Genomic DNA, 12,769 nt, shown 5'->3' on the forward strand with positions numbered 1-12,769 from the left:
CTGATTGGATAAAAGATGGCTGGTCGCAAAGTTTTCGGTTAGCATAAATAAATAACAAAAACGTCAAATTCATCTAAACCGTAGCCCTGTTTATCACTTTCAAGTGTAGTGTTTGTGTCAATTTCTACAGAAAATTGTCTCCGTGTTCCAAAATTGTTCAATGGAAAAGCTGTAATTGATTTGTAAACGGACCATTTGTTTGAACGTTATTGCAAACAGCTGCAATTTTCATCCAGATCGAACGAGTGCACTATTTTTAAAGTTGTATGCTCTCGTTGGGAGCTCTGTTGACAAAATATACATTTGGTGTGATGAGTAATTTTCATCCAATTTGCAATGGGTCAGCACCCGAAGGCACTCTCGAAAGAGGAAGGTAATGTTGTGGAACTGCCTTTCAGCTGCCATTTTTGTGTAATTTTCGTTAAAAAAAAATTCTTTGTTTGGTTCACAGCGGTCTGCATCTGTTTCGCTATGCCAGTCAAAATTCGCTGGATGAAAGTTCGCAGAACAAAGTTCCTCGATCCAACAAAGACAAAACAACCGGTTCGTACAGGAACAATCAACATACGGTCAAATCGTTTGATTCAATGAACGAGATGAGAAAGTAATCTGCAAAATCCTTCCGACTTACGAATGTGACTAACACCACCGTTGTATATTTCAGACAAAATCTCCTCTGTGATGTGACACTAGTAGCTGAAGGCATGGAAATTTCAGCCCATAAAATGGTATTGGCCTCATGCAGCCCGTACTTCTACGCAATGTTCACTGGCTTCGAAGAGTCTCGACAAGATCGAATAACACTGCAAGGTGTTGACTACCATGCACTGCAATTGCTCATCGAATATGTGTACACATCACTGGTAGAAGTGACCGAGGACAATGTTCAAGTCCTTTTGACTGCCGCTAATTTACTGCAATTGACTGACGTTCGGGACGCTTGTTGTGATTATTTACAGTCTCAATTGGATCCGAGCAATTGTTTGGGAATTCGTGATTTTGCTGATATGCACGGGTGCATTGACTTGTTAAACTATGCTGACAATTACATCGAACAACATTTTGCGTAAGTAGATGTGAAGTGCTGATGATGAAAACGGGACGTAGCTTACGAAAATAAAATAACTTTTACAGCGAGGTCGTCCAGTACGACGAATTCCTAAATCTAACACACGATCAGGTTGGAAATTTGATCAAAAGTGATCGCCTTATGGTTACCAGGTACGTTAAATTCAACATTCATTGCAGCCAAAACGGCACTGATTGCACTGTTTGACTCCTTTGCATTAATTGAACGAATTTCTTCAATCAGTGAGGAAAAGGTGTACGAAAGCGTTATAACGTGGATTCAATTCGACTCAACGCTGCGCCAGGACTATTTAGCCGAACTAATGGCCCACGTTCGGTTGCCTTTGTTGACACAGGAGTATTTGGTGACAAGAGTGGAAAATGAACCGCTACTCAAAGTGGACCTGATGTGCAAAGATTTCATCATTGAGGCGTTGAAGTACCACTTACTGAAAGGAGAAGCGAAAAATTCATTCAAAACGCCGAGAACCATTCCACGGCAATCAATTGGAATGCCGAAAATTTTACTCGTTATTGGTGGTCAGGCACCAAAGGCGATTCGTTCGGTTGAGTGCTACGATTTGAGAGAGGAAAAGTGGTACCAAGCAGCTGAAATGCCTACTCGTCGTTGTCGGTAAGTCAAGTATAGTTACGTAAAGCAACTCGTTACTCGTTACTAATCTTAACGGTTTTCTAGTGCTGGACTTGCCGTTCTTGGTGAAAAGGTTTATGCGGTTGGTGGATTCAATGGCAGTCTGCGAGTACGCACTGTCGACGTTTACGATCCTACAACTGATACTTGGAGTCAGTGCAGTTCCATGGAAGCGAGACGATCTACACTCGGTGTGGCAGTTTTGAACGGATGTATTTACGCAGTGGGCGGCTTTGATGGTTCAACCGGGCTCAGCTCAGCGGAAATTTTTGATGTTCGTACACAAGAATGGCGTATGATTGCTACAATGTCAACGCGACGAAGTTCAGTGGGTGTTGGTGTTGTGAACAATTTGTTGTATGCCGTGGGAGGCTATGATGGTGCGTCGAGACAGTGCTTGAGCACTGTGGAACGTTATAACAGTGCGTCGAACACTTGGTCACAAATCGCCGAAATGACAGCTAGACGAAGCGGAGCTGGCGTCGGAGTTTTGAATAATATTTTATATGCTGTCGGTGGTCATGATGGTCCGCTGGTTCGGAAGTCAGTCGAGTCCTACAATCCTGATACGAATACGTGGACACCAGTAGCTGATATGTCATTTTGTCGGAGGAATGCTGGTGTTGTGGCCCATGAAAATATGTTGTATGTTGTTGGCGGCGATGATGGAACATCTAATTTGTCTTCAGTTGAGGTAGGTCAATGCATTTCATTTGGCTTTTGTGACGAAACGTGAACGATATTTTGAATTTTCTTTGAAAGGTTTACTGCCCGGAAACAGACGTTTGGCGAATTCTGCCGGCAAATATGGGAATCGGACGCAGTTATGCTGGAGTGTGTATGATTGATAAGCCATTGTGAATGGAACAGCAGGGTGCAGCAGCACGGTGAGTTACATAATATATCGAGAACTAATTGTTCACAAACTCTCTGTCAATGAAATAAGAATCTTCGCTCGATGAGAGGTCGATGAAATGAATTTCGAGTCTAAAAACCGCTTTAATATCTCACGCAGGTACGCAAATTGTGGAGACGACGAAAATAGTCAAGCAGAAGGAACAACATCTGAAGGCGCTGTCGGTTATCAACCAACTGATGCAAACGCCAACGCTAACAACAACACGTCCAATCCACATTACGAAAACATCTACGAATCCATTGACGCTGCTGCTGCTGCTGCCCCTGCGGAAAATATTAATATTAATTTGCAACCAAATGTTCGGCCACAAAATAACATTAATGCTGGCCGTCATCAGGCCTATCGAAACGAACTCTATGACCGGACGGCCGGATATGATGTGCCCAGACAAGTAATGCGACAGAATTTCGCAACGAACGGTTCGTCGGCAAAGAGACATTTGCATTTGGATCTCAATCCGAATAGGCCACGATACACCACAGCTAGTCGTCCGCATCGCCAACGTAGCTTCGACGACACAGAATCATATCATTACAATAACTTCAGGTACGAGAACATCTACGAGCAAATTCATGAGGAGCCGATTTATCGAAACGCCAGTGCAGCTGGACAAAATTCTACAAGATTGTATAGTAGGCTCGGTGTAATCGGGCATGGAGTCGGACGAATTGAACGACATTTGAGTTCATCTTGTGGAAATATCGATCATTACAATTTGGGAGGACACTATGCTGTGCTGGGTCACTCACATTTGGGAACTGTTGGCCACATTCGTCTTAATACCACTGGAGCGGCTCCAAACAATTCGAAGGATGCATCGAACACGAAGAGTTTAAACTTCTTCAGTTGTTTAAGTCGCGAGAATTCACAATCCATGACAAACATTCATCGGGAAGCCAGTGCATCGACTGCAGCAAATAATTTTGCTACATCCGCCAATTCCTCCTCTTCAGCATCAGCACCAGCGGCAACAACAGCAAGCTCAAGGCCGACTGGAACCATACCGAAAACAAAGATAAAGAACAACCAAAAGTCGGACGCACAAGAAGAATCTGCTAAGGGGCACGACAGTACTTTAAATCGTATTTCGAAGTCATCGCTACAATGGCTGCTCGTGAACAAGTGGCTACCGTTGTGGATCGGCCAAGGACCCGACTACAACATCCTCGACTTTAATTTCATGTTTTCGAGAAATTGTGGCGGTTGTTCAAATAACACAGTCAATCAGGAACAAGGCGTTGTTCGATTCAACGGTCACGCCGAAATGCGACCCCGTACCGATCCTTCGATTGCTCGGCGTGCATTCAGTAACGGTGCGTCTGGTCGACCGATGCGCATCAATCATTCATTAAATCGACTGCGAGAATATGACCATCCAGCAATTCGCAGAGACGGATCTCTGGATGATAGACGACGGGATGGAGTCTATGACAGACCCCGACATCGTGACGAATATTTGGAGAGATCAATGCGTGCCAGATCTGAAGGATCACACGACGGCTCCACATACTCTGATCCGTTCAGAAATTGGGAACTGAACACCGAAAATAATTCATTTCGGCCGGCTGCGAGTGCTGCACGCGGAATCAGACGCATCACTGACGGAACATATCCGAACAACGGATCGTCTTCATCGCCTGCAGTAAGTCGCCAAAATTCAGCCAATCAGGAACCTTTACCCCAACAGCAGCAACAACAACAGCCTGCCGCATCTAAGACGATGGAGCGTGTGTACAGTCCACGATTGGTATTGGATTCACGTACGGAGAGTGGTAATGAATCGCCATCGCCTGACATGGGCAGAAGATATTCTGACAATACAGAAGACGATCAGAATGACGACGATAGGGGTGAGAATAACTCAAATGATGATAATGAAAATAGTGTCTAAGGTCCTAAGTTTAAGTTAGTGGCAATGCATACATGAACTGCCAGTTAGCTGTAGTTCAATATCCACCATGGAAAGATACTTTATTTTGAATACGTTACGTATTATAGTTTACACTGACGACTAGAGGAGTCAGAAATAGTTTTTATTTGTAGGCAGACGTGTGACAAACGATACTGTTCAACCGACGAAAATTTTTTACTAGAGAACTTGATGAAAGTTTATTGAATTATGAAGGTTGTCAGGCCAATCACTGACGATTTTCTGGTTATTTTGATGTTACCAACGAACAATAATGACATTCTTGTCACAGCTCTCTAAAAGTCAGGCTTCCACCCCTGTTATATGCATCGCAATCCAAAATTCTAAATTTCATTCCATTCCGCAAATTCTAAGTTTATGGACACTTCTGGAGGTTGCTAACGTTTTTTAAGCCGAACGTCAGACTTTACAAGAAAAGGACTATTGGAGTAATTGCTCAAAATTATTGGCAATATTCACTTTGTCCATGATTCGGTTGCTTTCGCACTCTCGTCACAATATAATTGAATCCCAGATTGAGAGCCTTTGATTAGTCCAATGAATGCAACGTAAATTTGTGTCAGTCGAAGAACATGAATTGAAAAGACTTTTTCACTGAAACTGCCACACATGCACATTATTAATATAAGATTTGTGACCGCAAAAGTTAGGGTTGTTACTGTTAACAGTTTAAGTTTACGGTTAAGACGAAACATTTATTTATTGAACGACCATAAAACAATTGTTTGCTGCAAAATTTTGAAAAGCCATTTTTACCATAAAATTTCGGCCATTCCAGCAATAAAACCAACCATTACCCAGCAATTTAGCTTTTAGAAAAGGCGAACAAAAAATGAAAAAAAAAATCTTTAGATCGAAATCCCAATGATGATCAAATCACCCACCCGCATTAGATTGTTTTAAAGTTAAGTTTTGTGCAATTTATACTCTGAATTTAGTTATAGGATAAAATATTCGACGATTTATGTTTTAAGTCAAACTTTTAGCATCATAGTTGTAGCTTCTCAAATTACTGATCAACACTTTGATATTCCTTGAACAAAATTCTTTCTTTTAAATTCCATGTGATAATTTTACCAATAAATGTACTAAGTAGTTCAATCAGTGTTTAATGTATTTCATTTTAAATTGCCGCAATACTAGTTGAATGATGACTGTCTTCAGTTCTCAGTTTTTCGATTGTTCGAACCGAAAAATTGAACTGAAGTTCAGCTTTACTTTTTGAGAATTAAAATCTGTTAAACTTGTATATTTAAGAATTTTTAAGGAATTTAGGAAATTTTTAGGAATTATCTTAAAAATTATTCAAAAAATTCCCCAAATTCTTCAAAAAAGTCTTAAAAATTGCCAAAAATATATCCGGATTAAGAGTGATATCGCCAAATCTTCAGGTGATTGGGAAACAAGCGGTCTCCGATTTTAATGAGTGATAGCTCGTTGGATTCGTCTTTCAATTATAGGAAACATGTGTCTTTCACTTTTTCTTAAAAAAATTTGTTTTCTGTGAAAAGCGCTCAAAAGTGAAGACATGCCAGAGGGTACCGAAAACAGTTTTTCGGCAATAACTCAAGAAAAAATTATTTGTAAAAATGGTTGTAATGTTGTACGATTGTCGGCCTTGAAAAGACCTACGGGTAGAGTATATGCACCGCTTGGTGCTAGTTGATCCACTAGAGTTATGACTAGAAATATAGTGAATGTTCGGAGAGTCCGCCTTCTCTGCAGCTTCGATGTACCACGGAACTGAGTATGGGGTGTTGTAGCTGGCCTCACCCACTATCGTTGCACATATAAATGAACCCAGTACTTTTGGGCTGCAAGCCTACAGAAGTCTTGAAAAAAAAGTTGGTGCCAAAATGTAGATTTTTTCCTTCTTTCTGAGGGCCCAACTGCCAGAAGAGCATCTGGAACGGTACTACGGCAATCATTTTTTATTGTCTACTATTCTTTCACCTTATCAATAGAAAAACGCTTCGCTATGTCGCGAATATATCAGATCCACTATTAGTAATATTAAGAGAAAAATCATTAAAGTTTTCTCCGAGGATTTTAGTCAAATAAAGTGGTAGCGTATAGCAAATGACCTCAGGACTACGGAACAGTAATTAGTTTTTCAATTGGACCAATATTTGCTACGTGACAGGAGTTTGGAAAACTGTTTGCTCCCACTTGATCGTATCGAAAACCTACCAAAATCGGACGAATTTTCCAGTGGACTTTTTAAAACAGAAGACCGAAATCGGACGCATTTTCTATTGGAATTTTTTATATGTGCCCAGTAATGTATTTGACCCCAGAAGCTACAACCACTTTCAAAAAAAATCTTCGAAGCTTGTGTTGCTAGTGCGAGGTTATCAACCGAAAACTTCCACTTTAAAAAAAGTCTCCAGTTACACGAGCCGTACATGGTCGTGTGGGGCGCCATTAGAAAGGTAATTTCATGTACTTCTGGTACCAAATATGGTCTTATCAGGGTTTGGAAGCATCTACGACGAATTATGAGAAGTTGAAATGTTTAAGTTTATATTGAATCGTAGATGCAACCAAACTTCCGTATGCTCTACTTTCCCTGAAAGTATATGCAATTACGTTTCTAATGACATTCCACACTACCATGTAGTGTACCTCGACAAATTTCTGTAAGAAAAGTGTAAGTTTTCAGTCCTTTTTCGGTTGAAAACTTCAACTGTACATATCTCAGTGTGGATGAATTTTAAACCCAATAAGACCCTATTTGCCCCAAAAGTACATGCAATTACCTTTCTAATGAGCCCCACACGACCATGTACGGCTCGTGTAACTGGAGAAATTTTTGTAAGAAAAGTGCCAGTTTTCGGTTTTTGATGACCACACAGCCACAAAGAAATTTTTTGAAAGTGGCGTCGAATACCTTTCTGGGCACATAGCAAAATTTCCAATAGAAAATGCGTCCGATTTCGGTCTTCTGTTTTTTAGTAGAATTCCTCAAAACTATTTTCAAAAAAAATTCGTCGATGCTTGCGTGGCTACCAAGAGGTGATCCAAAAACATGTAATTTTCTCTATTCTTGTGAAATATCGCCAAAAACCGAATCGCCAAAGAATCTTTTCCTTGTAAAAATCCTAATACGAAATTCTACAGAAAGCCATAGGGCTCCGGCTACAAGAAACGTACAGGGTCGTGTGAGGTGTCATTAGGAAGGTAATTGCATGTACTAGTCTTATATGGGGGTAAAATACACCCACGACGAGTTTGATTATTTTGGTGAACTTCTGACGGTTCCTGTGCACCTGAAAACCAATAAAAACAGCAAGAAACTGCTTTCCCTAATTACTACTGGTTTTAGATTTCTAATAACATGAAACATGTATGAGTAGTGAATCGTTGAATGTGGCTCTGACTGAAGTGTAAATCTGAGGTCTAGTTCCGCTACTCGAAAAATGCAGTGTACAGGGAAAATTTGATCAAAAAGCATTAGTTTTAACGGTACTCAACTGGCGCCAGGAAAATGTTTCACTAAACTATTGAACTCAAGTTCACTTGATCAAATAAATGTTATTTAGACACAGTAACTCATAACAATCGTCTGTGGTAATATAAATACTACTATTTGTGTTTAATAGAGCGCGCGGGATGTGTGAGAGAGATTTTCTCACTGCGAGAACGAGAAAATCGAAACTCATTAAAATTTAAAGAGTTAGAAGCGTACTGTAACATCAAATAATTCACAACCGCATCCAGTCGAAAAATAACAGAAATTTTCTTGAATTTCTTGAACTGCCCTGAACCTATAAAAAAAACCAGAACCTGAGTAAACCTTTAGAACACTTGAAGGTCTGTAAAATTTGGAATTCATCTGTTACCGATATCATCTACAGAACAATAATCGATGATCTCCCGTTGATGTGGTCTTATAAAGGGAAATGTATTTCAAAACTAAGGAAGTGAAAGATTTTGAATCGAATATTAAGCGTACAAAGTACAAAAGAAGCAACAGATTCCATAATAATTAGATTGTGACATGTCTGCCACTTCTAAAAGGCAAAATCAATAGTTATTTACATTATTACAGGTCTTGCCAGTATACTACTTACTCTTTTCGGCGTTAGGTCTCATGAAAATTGTAAATAAATTTGCTCCAAATCTGTTTCTTGTGTCATTATTTTACGCAATATTTGACCATAAAATCTTTCATACAACTTGGTCTTGGAATTAGATGTCAGATGAATGGTTCTATCACTAATCATTGTAATTCCTCAATAAACAGAATAGCTACAACTATCCAACCACAAACCACTCCGTTATGTTTTGAGAAAGGTGGTCTGTAGTCTGTACTATTCGCATTCGATGAAGTATACATTCCACATTTTTGATGAATCATTGACGTTATATCATGTATAGTATACACTCTTCAAATGTACTGTATGGTAACATGATAACATCATATTAATATGAAGCCGAAGCGTCGTCAGCATGGGCATTAAATTATAAAAACATTAAAATGAATGAACGAGCTATCAATGCTATGAACATACTCATATACAATGCTTTCATTGAGTACAAATTGCCACACACAACCATGAACGTATATATTCCATATACTACGAATTATATGCAAACGGAAGGTTTTTGAACCAGAAGCCACCCTTCGTATAGTGGACTTGAGGAAGGAAATATATATTTTTGCGAAATTCGTTATGTGAACTCAGACGAAACAAAGTTTTATGGGTGATTTATAGATTGTCGTTGTGGGGTTTTTCGTTTCCCCATCATCAATGGATGTTTGAGAGTTTCAAATCGTTAGTTTTATTCATTCGGAGAAATATTTTTTTTTTCTTACAGAATTACAGAACAGACGCACAGTGAGCAAGACACACATGTGTTTATTGTCGGTATAGCGAAGCTATACTAATTGGTTTTGATTATTTTACTAGTTATTTCAGTAAGACAGTGGCACCGAATGAAATTGTACTTTTCAATTTAAAAAAAAAAAAACTTAAAATTTAATTGTAAATTGCTGAACGGTCGCGTCTGTACATCTAGCTACCTCTAATAATAGTTTTTATATACGTTAATCGGCATATGTCTTTAACGCAGCTTAATTACAGTAATTTTTTTTTTTGTTTCTTTAATTTATTCTCAGAATCCAAGATGTAATTTGCTAATGTGTACCACGAAATACGGTTTTATATGTGGGACCAAAGACGGTGGTAATATTTCATCATGTGTAAATTTCACGTCGCAAATATACCCTTGAGATTGCCTGTCCCTTTTCAAGACAGGTTGATAAAATACGGCTGTATTCGAGTAGCATCTGTTTTCAGACGTTTAATTTTGGAAGATTGAAGTTTTGAACGAAATTAGAAAACTTGAAACTTAATGTCAAATTTGCATTTTTCCTGCTAAAACATTAAATTATAAAAAAGATATTCTTAACATAGTCTTATTGACTTTACTGTTTTGAAGGATGATTTACAATCCATGAGATAAAAATTTAACTTGCCGAACGACATCAGTTTTCCATCCCCTTCAATCATCCCTACATTTTCTCTTCTACTTTTTTTGAACACAAGAGACATAGCACTGCTCCCTAGCATTACCTCTCGTATTTCAGACATCAATAAGCCTCAAATTAAGATATATTATGTCTGTGTGTACACTTTCATGTGTTGTGCGTTTTAGATAACACCAAGAAAGCATAACACCTGTTATAACGAAAGAAATGCAATGCCTATATTCTGATAGCTTCCAAATATTGTCAATGTAAATGCTAGGAGCAGCAGTGACATATCATAGTTCGTGTAAAGTATTATCTTAATATATGACCAAAAGTGGACAGATTTCTCACCAAGTTAAAATTTTCTTTTAAAACTCAGAAACTCAAATGTTATAGTCACACATGTCCAAAATTTGTGTGTTCAAGAAAATCTACATCTAAAAATGTAAAATTTCAAAGCTCAAATTTTCAATCAAAATTCCATTTGCAAGGACATGAACTGGAGATTGAGTAACAGATGTGAATGTGTACCAGTTGTCTAATTTTATGAACATGAATCAAATTATTATGATACGACGAACGCATAACATTTGCTAGTTGTATGGGTTTTATGAGAAATTGCAGCAGCTTATAAATTTATAATTTAAAGGTTAAAGGTTAAATTATGGTTGGCAAGAACTTAAAGTTGATTACACATACTATTTCCATATAATTCGACATTTCTTCATTTTGTATGACCCAATAGTTTGGACAATTGTTTGCTCAGTCTCCTTTTAACGAAGGAAGTAGTAGATTTAATGATCATAATGGCGATATGATAATCGTTTGTAAAAGACTTTTAAAAAGGGTAAGTGGGCAATTTTCAACATGCGAACGGTGTTTAGTGAAACGACACCTTCCACATTGTATTATCATCATGTGCTTCTTAGTAACTAAACTCAAGAGTTCATCTGCCAACGAATTAATACATTTTAAAGTTACGCGCAGAAAATTGAACTAGTGTGACTCTCAAGAGATACAATCGACAGTAACTACAGACTAGCATTAATAATTTCAAAGCACAAATGAATTAAGTGTAACGCCTCCTTATAGCTTTACAATCAAAACACATATATACATACAGGGCCTAATTTATACCTGAAAATTCTTACATTGTAAAATAATTGAATATTGACAAATAATTAACTTTTAATTTTAACCAATTCCGAAAACTCTTTGAATTTCTGAAAATTATTTAATATTCACGAAAATTCCTGAATATTATTAACAATACCTAACAATTCTTAGCCGTTCATGCAAATTATTAAAAGTTCTTTCAGATTCCTAACAAAATTCCTTTTGAGTATTCCTGCAAATTCTAAAAAATTCCTAACATTTTCTGAAAATTCTTACAATTATTAAACGTAAAGCTTGTGCAGAATCAGCTGGTGGACAAAGACAATACCTTTGTATTGTACAGTTCAAAGGCAAGCTACATACAGTGCAGATGCATATACACGTTAAGGTCATCTATATGCGCACATAACACGTATCACTGTAGTAAACTCGTTGTTTTGAATGTGTTTTGATTGTAAGTTATTCAAGTTTGTTTGTTGATTAGCTGGTGAAGTTCTGATTGCTTATTCTGCACAAGCTTTACGTTTAATAATTGTAGGGCGTCATTAATGAATGGCCCCGTAAATATTCCTGGAAATTCTTAACAATTCCTGAAGAATCTTAAAGATCCGTGAAAATAGGCCCTGCACCGAGGGGGAAACAACAATGGAAAATCTTATCCCACCGTTCGGCCATTCGCCTATTATTTCCCCATTATTCGTCTTCATTCGCTCATTATTCGCCTTTATTCGTTCATTATTCGCTTAACACTGTCCCACCATTCGCTCGTGTCACGGCAGAGTAAAAGTAACCCAGGCAGGAGCGCTTGTTTGACTAGGGACCTGAATAATCTAGTAGGCCTATGTTTTTTGCGAATTAAATTTTTCAGCTTATGTCAGTGTTCATTTGAGTTCATTTTCATATAAAGGATTAGGTCCCTCATTTGACGTTTCCATAATGAACCGCTCCTGCCAGGTTTACTTTTACTCTGCCGTGCTCGTGTTGTTTCCCCCTCACCTTGCACATCATCGATTCAAAGATTATGATAAACTGCGTAATTGTGATGCGATCCGTACTACAATTTAATTGAATTTTATAACCAAACTCAAGATGGTTCATTATTATGCGAAAACAATCCTTTGTGTCAACGACTTTATTTTTCGCTTTAAATTATGCACCAACCGCTTATTTTGCAATACACGAAACGAAGCAAAAAAAAAAGACGAAACAAAACAAAAAAGGCGGTCGTCTTAACTGAGTCCAAAAAAACACACACAAAAACGAAGACATCTTACCGCATCTCTAATAGAATTTATAGTTTGGATTATTATTCATTCCCTATAATCTCTTAACATCCGAACCTTTTATGCCTCAAAATATATAGGTGCGCTCTCAAATATGTATAACGAGAAATGATCAAAAATATAACTCGAAATGTAGATAAAAGCAAAGAAGTAGAAGAAGACGACGAGAAAAAAAAATCGCGCGCGCACTATGAACCTGAAAACCGCTTTTCTTAGTATATACTTAATACGTCAGTATGTTTTGTTGTATATATGTGTTGCACAGTCCAAAACCATTCACCCATTCATGTGAAATATCAGACCGTACACAGAAGTTATACAGTCG

At 38.0% G+C, this 12,769-nt stretch overlaps 1 protein-coding gene across 2 annotated transcripts; it reads left to right on the top strand.

The window, feature by feature from the left end:
* Positions 1-5,670, top strand: LOC119085307 (ring canal kelch homolog). 2 transcript variants are annotated; one of them, XM_037195657.1, is made up of 8 exons: positions 1-373; positions 452-604; positions 665-1,066; positions 1,135-1,221; positions 1,313-1,702; positions 1,766-2,414; positions 2,483-2,607; positions 2,736-5,670. In XM_037195657.1, the coding sequence occupies exons 1-8, from the start codon at positions 267-269 to the stop codon at positions 4,528-4,530; spliced, it is 3,708 nt and encodes a 1,235-aa protein (XP_037051552.1). In that variant the 5' UTR covers positions 1-266; the 3' UTR covers positions 4,531-5,670. The 2 variants fall into 2 exon arrangements, with proteins under 2 accessions (XP_037051552.1, XP_037051553.1); XM_037195658.1 differs by lacking the exon at positions 2,736-5,670 and having other exon boundaries at positions 2,483-2,581.
* Positions 5,671-12,769: the final 7,099 nt, after the last annotated feature.

The sequence above is a fragment of the Bradysia coprophila genome, unplaced genomic scaffold, assembly GCF_014529535.1.
Source record: "Bradysia coprophila strain Holo2 unplaced genomic scaffold, BU_Bcop_v1 contig_94, whole genome shotgun sequence".
Taxonomy (NCBI): domain Eukaryota; kingdom Metazoa; phylum Arthropoda; class Insecta; order Diptera; family Sciaridae; genus Bradysia; species Bradysia coprophila.

Bases quoted from the DNA above. Each gene is read 5' to 3' on its own strand.
- LOC119085307 (XM_037195658.1), top strand. From the start codon at position 267: ATGCTCTCGTTGGGAGCTCTGTTGACAAAATATACATTTGGTGTGATG. The intron at 605-664 runs GTAATCTGCAAA...TGTATATTTCAG, and splicing joins TCAATGAACGAGATGAGAAA to ACAAAATCTCCTCTGTGATG. The intron at 2,415-2,482 runs GTAGGTCAATGC...TTTCTTTGAAAG, and splicing joins CTAATTTGTCTTCAGTTGAG to GTTTACTGCCCGGAAACAGA.